Source organism: Sprattus sprattus (genome assembly GCF_963457725.1).
Source record: "Sprattus sprattus genome assembly, chromosome: 15".
Lineage (NCBI taxonomy): Eukaryota > Metazoa > Chordata > Actinopteri > Clupeiformes > Clupeidae > Sprattus > Sprattus sprattus.
Window position 1 is genome coordinate 10,051,814 of NC_137913.1, and position 12,500 is coordinate 10,064,313.

At 47.2% G+C, this 12,500-nt stretch overlaps 1 protein-coding gene across 1 annotated transcript in view; it reads right to left on the bottom strand.

Annotated features, from left to right (window-relative positions):
* ntng2a (netrin g2a) overlaps nt 1-12,500 on the bottom strand; it is a gene marked incomplete at both ends in the record, with an annotated part of 77,625 nt that overhangs the window by 59,244 nt on the left and 5,881 nt on the right. The window contains one exon of the mRNA XM_080852565.1: nt 3,973-4,616. Within this exon, the coding sequence (XP_080708691.1) occupies nt 3,973-4,616 (644 nt within the window). The remainder of the gene's footprint in view (nt 1-3,972; nt 4,617-12,500) is intronic.

Below are 12,500 nucleotides of genomic sequence, written 5' to 3' on the forward strand. Positions count from 1 at the left end.
GAAAGGATGAATAATTTGGCTGCTCGTTACTTATTCATGTGCACAAATTAAGCAGGACGCCATGGTGCCATGCTGGGATGTGTGTTCCTCTCCAATGAAGGGGAGAGCTACTGCAGCGGTGAACTCGTCTTTTCCACCAGAGATCTCCTGCTCCTATTCCTACTGCTGCTCCTGCTTCTAATACTGCTACTACTGCTGCTCCTGCTACTGCTGCTACTACTGCTGCTCCTGGTACTGCTGCTACTACTGCTGCTTGTGCTACTACTGCTGCTACTGCTGCTGCTGCTACTACTGCTGCTCCTATTCCTACTGCTGCTCCTGCTCCTGCTACTGCTACTGCTACTGCTACTGCTACTGCTACTGCTTCTGCTACTACTGCTTCTGCTACTGCTACTGCTGCTGCTACTCCTACAGCTACTGCTACTGCTACTGCTACTGCTACTGCTTCTGCTACTGCTACTGCTGCTGCTACTCCTACTGCTACTACTACTGCTACTACTATTGCTACTGCTGCTGCAACTGCTTTTTTCATATCAGCAGGGTAAAATGAAGATCTTACCCATCAAACCCTGCCCCGACACCGTTCTATATCTCCTTCTCTCCCTCTTACTTTCTATCTCACTCTGTCACTCTCACCCTTTTTCTTCTTCCTCTCCATCTCTCTCTTGCTCTCCCTTTTCTATCTTACTGTCCCCCCCTCTCTCTCCCTTTCTGTCGCTCTCTCTCTCTTGCTCTCTCTATCTCTCTTCCTCTCCCTATCCCTCTCTATCCTCATGTCTCCTCTCTCTCCCTTTCTGTCGCTCTCTCTCTCTTGCTCTCTCTATCTCTCTTCCTCTCCCTATCCCCTCTCTATCCTCATGTCTCCTCTCTCTCTCTTTCTCTCTCTCTCTCTCTCTCTCTCACTTTCCCACCCCACCGACCTCTGTCTGTTTGCCAACCTGAACCCAAGGACGTAGCTCTGCCCTACACCACTGATATAGCAGCACATGTGTTCCTCCCTGCACGTCTCCATCTCTCTCCATCTCAGCCTCCATCTCTCTCAGCCTCTCTCCATCTCTCTCCATCTCAGCCTCCATCTCTCTCAGCCTCTCTCCATCTCTCTCCATCTCAGCCTCCATCTCAGCCTCCATCTTAGCCTCCATCTCAGCCTCCATCTCTCTCCATCTCTCTCCATCTCTCTCCATCTCAGCCTCCATCTCAGCCTCCATCTTAGCCTCCATCTCAGCCTCCATCTCTCTCCATCTCAGCCTCCATCTCAACCTTCATCTCTTTCCATCTCTCTCCATCTCTCTCCATCTCAGCCTCCATCTTAGCCTCCATCTCTCTCAATCTCAATCTCATTTCAGCCTCCTTCTCTCTCCATTTCTCTCCACCTTAACCTCCATCTCAGCCTCCATTTCAGCCTCCATCAGTTACCATCTCAGCCTCCATCTCAGCCTCCATCTCAGCCTCCATCTCAGCCTCCATCTCAGCCTCCATCTCTCTCCATCTCAGCCTCCATCAGTCTCCATCTCTCTCCATCTCTTTCCATCTCAGCCTTGACAGCATCTCCCTCACATCTCCCTCTGTCCCGGCCCTCGGAGCTCTGGGCTTGTTGGTTAGAAAAACGGCCTATTTGTCGCAGGCTCCCCTTCGGCGGTGGCCGTGCCAGCTGGTCAGTGTTTGATGTCGCCAGCGTCAGGGTGGCTGCTTCATCTCCTCCACGAGTGCGCGGGGGGGGGGGATGTGAGGCAACAGCAAAATAATGATCGCATGAACAAGGGGGAAAAAAAAGAAGAAAAGAACACCACAGAAGTTTGGGGGTAGCGTGCAGGTCTGAGGATGCCCTGGCGCAAGGAGCGGGTGACATAGAGGAGGAGAGGAGGAGAGTAGGATAGGAGGAGAGGAGGAGAGGAGGAGAGTAGGAGAGGAGGAGAGGAGGAGAGGAGGAGAGTAGGAGAGGAGGAGAGGAGGAGAGGAGAAGAGGAGGAGAGTAGGAGAGGAGGAGAGGAGGAGAGTAGGGGAGGAGGAGAGGAGGAGAGGAGGAGAGGAGGATAGGAGGAGAGGAGGAGAGTAGGGGAGGAGGAGAGGAGGAGAGGAGGAGAGGAGAAGAGGGGGAGCGGGGTGTGATAAGGCTCTGGCAGCCCCTGCATAAATCACGGGGACCCTGGGAATACCTCTTATTTATAGAACTCTCTGCTCGCAAGGTTTAATTAAGGTTCACGAAACGGCTCCTTAGATATTTGCCTTTACTTCAGGAACTGGCTTTTCCCACTATTCCCAAGCCTCGGAATTTAGCAGATCTGGTGGGAGTAGTCTTGCGTGTGTATGGGTGTGTGTATGTGTGTGTGTGCGTGCGCGCGCATGGAGATGGGTGTGATGTGTGCGTCTTGCACGAGATTGCAGCAAAACCACAGTAGAGCACATCTGCAAGGCGCAGAGCCGAAACGAACGCGTCCCCATCTCTTTGTCCTTGCACTCTGAGGCGAAGAATGAAAGTGCGAGCGAAGAAAATGTGGTCGATGAACGCTGTCACACTAACCAGCACGGAATGAACACCTTTCATTTCCCCAATATCAAAGCAACTCTTCCTGTGTGTTATTGGAAAGAGAACGCATGCCGTCATCCCTGAGCTATATTTAGCACGCGCAGCAGCAGCACCGGCCGATCACTAATGCAGGTTACATTTAACACTCCGTCTGAGAGGACAAACATCATTATGGGAGTACCTCTAAGCTAATAGAGCAGCGAAACACAAATCACATCGGTAAATTAGGAAATTAACAGCCAATTCAGACCCCCGCTAACAAGTGACATTGCGTCTTATTCAATTAGGCGGCCCTGCTTCTTGTTGTGAAGGCTGATTATCTGTAATTACAGCTGGTGATCGCTGAGCCGGATAACGGGGGGGAAATGAGTCCCTGTGCTGCGCCCCCCGCCCCCCGCCCCCCCCCCCCCCTTCCCTTCCCTTTTCCCCCCTTCCCCCAGGCCCTCCAATTCATGGCCTAATTCTATTACCCCAGCAGCAGGGACCCCCTCTCCGCTGCCCCCACACCCGCTGCTGCCACCAGTCCATTTCAGTGGAGTCCATTTAAGGCAGCACTAACTGGAGCGGCCGTCAGGGAGCCAGGGCTATTTTCATTATTCAGAGTCTGCTAAAACGCTTCCCAATATTGCCGGATGAATAAAATATCCTGGGACAATTTTCCAGGGGGGTATAACCTAGCCGTTTCCCTCTCTCTCTCTCCCTCTCTCTCTCTCTCTCTCTCTCTCTCTCTCTCTCTCTCTCTCTTTCTCTCTCCCCTGCCTATCCTCCAGCAGTGACCATCCGTCACTACCTCTTTCCCTCATCCCCCAATCCTCTCCACCACTTAACCCTGCCTGCTTCCAGTCCCCCTAAAACAATTTCCTCTTTGACATACTAGAATAACTATTGATTGACGGATAGTGTTACCGGAAAGGTTCGGGCGGAGCACGGCTACACAGGCGGATGAATTCTCCTCATGGCTGTTGCGTATTTGCCAACAGCTGCTAAATTGAGCGTGGAGAGGCGTGGAGAGGCATGGATTAAGCATGTCGCATGGACTTTGTTTAGTAATTTAGGAGGCTACCATCTTGGCATCAGTGCATCAGAGGTTAATTTGGAGAAACAAAAGGGCTCCAGTCTCAAAACTCAGTTCTCTCGTGAAACCCAGGGCACTTGGCGTGGTGGTGCCTACACTTACCACACGTACACGAGACACACAGGGCTAGTTTCGTCGATAACGTAATCATCATCATCATCATCATCATCATCATCATCATCATCATCATCATCACCATCATCATCATTACATTTTATGCTCGCTGTTTCCCTAGTAACCCTAGGACCACTAAACAGGTAATATGTGGTGCATGTGTAGGATGACCATGTTGTCCGATGTCTACGCACACAGGTGCACTAAAAACCCTACGCAGTGTTGCGTGTGCCACCAACCCAGTGAGCTTTCCTACCTGGCGGGGACCTCGATGTTGGAGATGGCGTAGAAGTACTTGAGCAGGTTCTCCCTCTGGACGTAGGTCCCCCCGAGCGCCGGGCGCAGCAGCCGCAGCCGCAGGTCGGTGAAGGTGAAGAAGTCTCGCAGGCCCTTCATGCTCTCCATGCGCGTGTACAGGCTGTCCATGTTCCGCAGCCCCACCCCGGCGAAGATGGCGAAGCGGTCCCGCACCTCGAAGCGCACGTTCTTCTCGTTCTTCGAGCCCACCCAGCGCGAGTACTGCTCCGTGCAGATGACCCGGGTCACGTTGGTCGCCGACAGCTCCTGCACCTTCTTGGGCGGCATGCCGAAGGCCTCCAGGCAGTCGTCGGCGTAGAACTGGTACGGCTGCCAGTTGCGGCCCTTGTCCAGCGACTTGTCCAGCACCATGATGGTGGGCCGGCCGTACTCGAAGGCGATGAGGATGTCGTCGGTCAGCTCCAGGCTCTTGTCCCAGGAGAGGGAGATGTTGGCCAGCAGGGGCTCGGGGAAGCGGCTCCAGGTGACCGTCTGCCAGTAGGTGAGGGGCCCGCTGCTCTCGGGGTCGGACATGAGGCTGGGGGGGTGGGCCAGCTCCGGGGTGGAGGCATCGCACTCGTCGCTGCACAGGTACGGGTTCTCCTGCAGAACCGGGGGAAACAGCAGAGCAAGAGTGCTGGAGTTAGTGATCATGTCTGAAGAGCAAGAGCTTACATTATGTGCGTGTGTGTGTGAATGTGTGTGTGCGCACGCGTGTGTGTGTGAGTGTGTGTGTGTGAGTGTGTGTGTGTGTGTGTGTGTGTGTGTGTGTGTGTCTGTGTGTGTGTGTGTGTGTGTGTGTGTGTGTGTGTGTGTGAGTGTGTGTGTCTGTGTGTGTTTGTGTGTCTGTGTGTGTATGTGCGTGTGTTATCTTACAGATGGGGAGATGCAGAAAAAAGTTAGAATGTCAGAAGAGCAAGCCTAAGAAATGCATAAGACATTTATTTATTTAAGACAATCCACCGTGTCTCTAGCTGGGAGTGTGTGCGTGTGTGTGTGTGTATGTGTGTGTGTGTGTGTGTGTGTGTGTGTGTGTGTGTGTGTGTGTGTGTGTGTCTCCAGCAGGGATGGCACTGAACTGGATGTGACTGTGAGCCTAGAGGCAGTAAGTATCCTCAGCTTCTCTACCATCAGACACACTCATATACTTTACTTACACCTTTACTGGTTTCTTTGGCTTTCTTGGTTCGAAAAACAGAGCGCTTCATCTCTCTACAAATGTTTTTTTTTTACGGATCAAAATGGACATAACACAAACAGCTGGGTTGAAATTATTTCATTCAACAGCTTGACAACCGTGAGGATGATGAACACTGTTTAAGAGCTATATGAATATAATTTTGTCGAATGACTGGTTATCGCCTGTATTTTACCCATAAGTCTCCAACACCCTCTGACACTTTTGCTAGTTCAGTTGGAGTGATGTCACACACTGCCTCTTCAGCTGGAGTGCCAAGAGAGCGCTCTGAACGCTCTGAGAGTGTGACACACACACACACACACCCCCCCCACACACACACACATACAAACACACACCTCTGCACTCTAAACGCTCTGAGAGTGTGACACACACACACACACACACACACCCCACACACACACACACACACATACAAACACACACCTCTGCACTCTAAACGCTCTGAGAGTGTGATACACACACACACACACACACACACACACACACACACACACACACACACACACACACACACACACACACATACACGCACATATACACACACACACACACACACACATACAAACACATACCTCTGTGCTCTGAACCCTCTGAGAGTGTAATACTCTGAAAAACCAAATGACAGTTCCAATGGCATTCCAAATGTACGAGTGTTTTCAGAGTGCCAGTGTATACTCAGAGCGCTCGGAAGGGCAGAACACACCCTTCAGATACTGAGTTACTCGTCATTTAATACTAAATTGTTTAGGTAGAAAAGTGGGGCTCCATTTTGGCACACTTTGTATTTATAGTCAGGGTTTGGCTCAGGGGTTAAGGTAAGAGTGTAATTGTCGTTGAATGCCGTTACATGACAATTACATTGTAATAAAACCCCTTTGTCCTGAGTACACTGTAAACCCGAACAAGTTCAGAGAACTCAAAACTTTTGATGTAACCGATTACATAAGAAAATTTGAGTACATATATTATTTTTTTTAAGTAAACTTAACTCAAAAATGATACATTAAGGAATGAAAATGTATAATTTTTGAGTTACATTTACTTAAAAAAAATAATATATGTACTCAAATTTTCTTATGTAATCGGTTACATCAAAAGTTTTGAGTTCTCTGAACTTGTTCGGGTTTACAGTGTACCTAGTTACCAATGTTCCTGAATAAAGTGATACTTATAACCTTATCATCAGCATTCAGATATGGTAAAACAAGAAACAAGAACAAGGAACAGCATTGTATGAAACAGCTTTTTTTTAACCTGTGTGAACATTTTCTAAAGATTGCATTTTTCAATCACTGGTGGAACTGCAAGCGCTAGAGTTTTGTAAATGAAAAAAATGCTTTTTGTTTGTGTCTTCATGTCATTCACACCACTTAAGAAAGCTTCCTAATTAAGTAATCCTCCATTTAAAGGGTATGACATAGTGACAATTTCTTTCAATATACCTTAATAGTAAATAGTACTTACATATAAAGCTTGCTGCTAGTGTCACCTTAATGTCTTAATAGTCCTTTTATATGAAGCTTGCTGTAAGTGTCGCCTTCATGTCTTAATCGTCCTTAAATATGAAGCTTGCTTGTGTTTGTTAGGACAACATCTAAAATGATAACGGCAGCTATGAGAGGTCACTTTTATCCTCTGTCATTAGTGTTTGAATCGACGCATTACAAAAACAACTACCAGACACAAACCAGAGAATAAGGCAGATGCCCAAACCATACAATATACATCACTTAACATGACCATGTAAGTGCTGTACTGAGTTTATGATTAAACATGAATTTTATTTAAAAAATATATAACAGGTATATAGCGTAAAAATATATAAAAGGCTAATGTGATCTGTATCTTAATATATATTTGTAAATTGTTGCTTATTTCAAGTATCTTTAATTGCTTAAACTAAGACGTGTGCCTTGTTGGCAAACTCTCTAATGGGACTCGTGCTAGTCCCCATAAACATGTCTAAACAGGTAGGATTTTCCATGACATGCCAAGCAGCTGCTCTCGCCGCACACACAGATAATGCGTCACAGTGGGTGAGGAGCCCATAGGGAATATATGAGGACTTATGGTCTTCACAAGAGAATTTTGTTTAGTGCTTTGCAGTGCACTGTGTGTGTGTGTGTGTGTGTGTGTGTGTCTGTGTGTGTGTGTGTGTGTGTGTGTGTGTGTGTGTGTGTGTCTTACACATTTAAATCATACCAGCCCAAGATAAAGGACAAGAAGAGCTGTCTCTCCTCAAAGAGGCACATATGTATTCTATATCTCTCAAACCCTTACACACATACGCTTTCTCACTTTCACTTTCGCTTTCTTTCTCTTTCTCCTCTCTTTTTCTTTTTCTGTCTTTTCAAACCTGAAGCCTTCACTTGGTCAGGCTTCATCTTTCTGCTTAGCTAAGCTGAGATCTTCTCCTTTATGTTCTCTCTCTTTCTCGTTTTCTCTCCTCCTCCCTCCCCCCCTCTCTCTCTCATCATCTCGCTCTCTCTCTCTCTTGCTTTCCTTTACCTCTCTCCCCCTCTGCATCTTTCCCCTCTCTCTCTTTCCCTCCCTCTCTCTCATTAGTCCTGTCTGCGTTACGGCGTAGGCTCGCAGTGTGTGAGTGTGTGTGTGTGTGTGTGTGTGTGTGTGTGTCTGTGTGTGTGTGTGTGTGTGTGTGTGTGTGTGTGTGTGTGTGTGTGTGTGTGTGTGTGCGTGTGAGAGAGAGAGAGAGAGAGAGTGTGTGTGTGTGTGTGTGTGTGTGTTTGGGAGTGCATGAGTGTAGGATTACTGACATTTTAAGGGAAGTTGGATGGGATTTTATATTTCACATTTGGCTAATGCATACACACACACACCAAATACACTTACAAATACACACACAGTTTTTCTGAATATACATTATTTTAGTGTATGTGTGTATATTTGTGAGTGCATGTGTGCATGTCCTAGTGTGTATGTGTGAGTGAGTGTGTGTGCGTTTGGGTTTATGTGTGAGTGAGCAAATTGTGTTTGCATTTCTGTGTGTGTATATGTGAGTGAGTGCGTAAGTGAGTGTGTGTGCATTTGTGTGTGTGCGTTTGTGTGTGTGCGTTTGTGTGTGCACTGTGACACAAATGCTTGAATGGATTAAAGAGGGGATTGCTTTGTGTGGTCAATCCCGACCTCTAAATCCTGTGGTAAATAAGATACCGTGGTCACACAGCACACACACACAGCACACACACACACACACACACACACACAGGGTCACCCCAGAAAACACACACCACACACACCACACCACCCTTAGTATTTAGGTCTCAGCTCACAGGGGCCAAATGTCAACTGTAATTATGGAGATAAGTGTGTATAGAGCATCTCTCTGTGTCTATGTGCCTGTGTGTATGTGTCTGTGTGTGCAAGTGTGCCTGTGTATCTAGTGTGTGTGTGTCTATGTGCCTGTGTGTATGTAGTGTGTGCATGTGCGCCTGTGTATATCTAGTGTGTGTGTGTGTGTGTAGGTACCTGTGTGTGTATATGTGCCTGTGTGTATGTGTATGTGCGCATATGTGTGTTTGTGTGTATCGAGTGCATGTGTGCGTATGTGTGTGTATGTGCATTGCCCACTCAGAATCTGGCCTGGACCGGGTCTGAGCCAGGTCTGAGCCAGGTCTGGGCCAGGTCTGGGCCAGGTCTGGGCCAGATCCAGATTGTGAGTGGGCAATGTCTCTCAGCCCTCTGACAGAAACCCGAAGGGCAAATTAAGGTCGCTGACAGGAAGAGGGGACAGCAGTGTCTCAGATTTCAAGTGTCTCAGATGATATGGAACTATAAAATGCGATTAGGTACGATTTGCTGCAGTGTGTCATGATGCATAGATACAGTTCAACATTTGTTTAATGTAGACATTCATTTTCCATTACAAGTCAAAAATAAGCCTGTTATAAAAAGGTGGCATTGCTTACCTTCAAATAAATATATTTCATAAAAGACCAGGAATCCCAAATATTTTTGTAAATTGTCTTATGTCTTTTTGTCTTATAAAGACAGTTAGAAAATAAAAAAATTCTGTATGAACAAATATTTTTTGTTAGTCTCACACCACCACGCATAGGTGCCTCAGGGGAAAAATATGAAAACATATTATGATAAAAAAGGAGGTTTTAGCCCTTCAGTATATTTAAATTGGAGAACTATCACTCTATCACTGAAAACAAAATGTATATTAATGATCAGAATAGGAAACATTGTTATGCGTAGCGGTAGAATCTGCTGCCCAAAAACTTTTTGAAGGGTTTGCAGTGACAGGAGAGTGACAGGATGAGAGGAACCTATGATCTGCTGTGCAGGGGTTGTTAGGCTATCTCTACTTCATTAACAAGAAGGCTACTGACACAGGTTGTGAGATAACACTATGTGGCTAGCGAGTTTCTATCACATCCACAATGAGAGGTAAGTAGTCCTAACATTAGCCAGCGTCCCCAGTTGACAGATAAGTAGACAGCCAAGGCTATCATTTCATCAAGCCGGAGACGCTAATGTTAGATTACCTGTTGAATGTGTTAGATGGGTATGGCACATAAACTGAAGATACGACTTTATCCAATATACTGCATTAAAGAATTGTATCTCACACGTACGTTATGAGTCCATGTTCATGTTGAGCAACCATGCATCAGTTTTGACAAGTTGGGGACATGAATCAATGAATGTCAAGTGAAGTCAAGTCATATTTATTCATAAAGCACATTTAAAAATAGCTCACGCTGACCAAAGTGCTTTGTATTCTATTCTATTTGGTAAGTATTATATTCTATTTGGTAAGTGTTATATTCTATTTGGTAAGTGGTATAGTCTATTTGGTAAGCGGTATATTCTATTTTGGTAAGCGGTATATTCTATTTGGTAAGTGGTATAGTCTATTTGGTAAGCGGTATATTCTATTTGGTAAGTATGGTATCAGTTTATGCAACGCTAACGTAACCAAATCATTGTTGCATCTTGACTGAAGACAGTGTAATGTGTATGTTACACTCGATTTTGCTGCAAGATAATTGTGGATTGGTTTAATTTTAGCCCTGCCCGTTGCAGTATATATCAGTGACATAACACTAACATTACTCTTATAAAAGGTCAACGCCAGACCCTATGCAGAATTATCATGCTATTTTGAAAGCAACATGACTTAACATTAAGTCTTTTGCAGCATCTTAGTTTATACTAAAGTAAAATTGGCAGCAAAGTCTCAGTCAATTGATTCATAACTTTAGAGTCGGACCATCGACTGGTTCATTGTACATTAGGATTGATTCAGGGGTCCGATGTAGTCACATCTCTAAAGTTCAAACCCGTTTCCGATCAGTAAATCGTGACACCCCTAACACACAATCAATCACATACACACAAACCTATTAATTCAGCATTCATGTCATTTTTAAACCTCCACAGAGCAATTACTACATACATACAGGACCAGAATATTTATTTAATATATATTTACAGTACTATTAGCAATGCATATGTGATGTGTGTGTGTGTGTGTGTGTGTGTGTGTGTGTGTGTGTGTGTTCCTCTGAATAGACCTGAGCGCATGCTTTGTGTTTACGAGAGAATCTGCGTGTGTGACAGAGAGAGCGTAGTGTGTCAGGACAGGTCAAAGGCTTAAAGCATCAAAAACGGCAAGAGAACACCTGCCGTGTCCCTGGGTTCCCTTCAGCCTGGACTGTAACCCAGATTGTTCCTGGCTCCCGGCGCGGATCAGGCACGGATCGGGCCCGGCTCCGCTCTCGGCTCATCTCCTCCCTGGGAGCATATGTGTCTGCGGAGAGCTCCCCGTCTGGCTTCTCTTTACTCCTAAATCCCGTTGATCCCCACGACCCTGCACTCCGCACACAAATCTCTCCAACTGCCAGAGCAGGTGGCCAGCTCCTGCTAAACCCCCCCCAGTAGTGATTACCCCCACCGGATTCCCGTCAGTGGGCCTCAGGCTCAGGCTCAGCCCCGCGAGGAGGAGGAGAGCTTCGTGCTGGCCCACTCTCTAGTGCTGAACCCCGGGTCGGTAAAAACCACAACAGGCCAGGATGGGTCCTTCCCTCCTCAAGGGGAAATTGTTACATTTTAATCACCTTTTTGACGCTTCCAGGCCACCATACAGTCACTTTTTTGATGCCTCTAGGCCACCATACAATTACCTTTTTGATGCCTCCAGGCCACCTTGGCCCAGCTGTCTTTTTTTAGATGATGTGTGTGTGTGTGTGTGTGTGTGTGTGTGTGAGAGTGTGTTGGTGGGTGGGTGCGTGGGTGTGTGTGAGAGTTTTTTTTAGGTCACTGAGACAATGCCATGAAAAAGCACAGCAGCCCCTGTGCTGCCTTTAAGCACACGCTTTATGTGATCTGGCCCGCGACGCCGCGTGCCTGGTGGCCACTAATCTGATTAATTTATTCTAATTTACCTGTGATTAATTTGGTGACAGAGTGCGGGTTCGGCGAGAGAGACTCGAGCTCGCAGCGCATGAATCTCCCACCTCTAAGTGACAGCGAGCAGAAAAGCGTGGCGTGGGCGCGGTGCTGCGTGGTGTAGCGCTCATACCTCCCGTCGGTTCCCCATCAGGTCGGCCCGAATGTAATTAGCCTGCTGTATCAGCCCAGGGCCTTTGGCATTAGTGTAATTACATTAGTGAGGGCCATTTTAGCAGCTCTGTACAAGCCTTGGCCTTTACGCTGAGCTGAGCATGGAGGTGTGTTGTTCACCGCTTTACAAGACGCTTCATGAGAGCCCCACACACAACTTAGCACCTTTTAGGAGGGTTATGTAACTGGAGAATGGATGGCAGTGGAAGGGAGGTCAGGGAGGAGAAAGAAAGAGGAGGAGAGAGAAGGATGAAGAGAGGAGAAGGAGGTACAGGGAGAAGACAGGAGAGGAGGAGGAGGGGGGGAAGAGAGAGAGAAGAGAGGAGAGGAGACAAAAGATGAAAGGAGAGGAGGAGGGAAGACAGGAGAGGAGGGACCGGAGATAAGAAGAGGGGAGGAGAAGAGGAGAGACGAGAGAGGAGAGGAGGAGGGGAAATGGGAGAGAGGAGAGGCGAGAGAGGAGAGGAGGAGGAAAAAGGGGAGAGCGGAGAAGAGGAGAGACGAGAGAGGAGATGAGGAGAGGAAATGGGAGAGAGGAGAGAAGAGAAAGGAGAGGAGACGAGAATAGAGAGGAGAGGAGAAGAGAGCGACATGTTGATATAGGGCAGGGGTGAAGGATGAGAGGAGAGGGCAGGAGAGCGAAGAGAAGCTGAGAAGGGAGCCACTGACGTGCTGCGCACAGACGGATAGGGTTG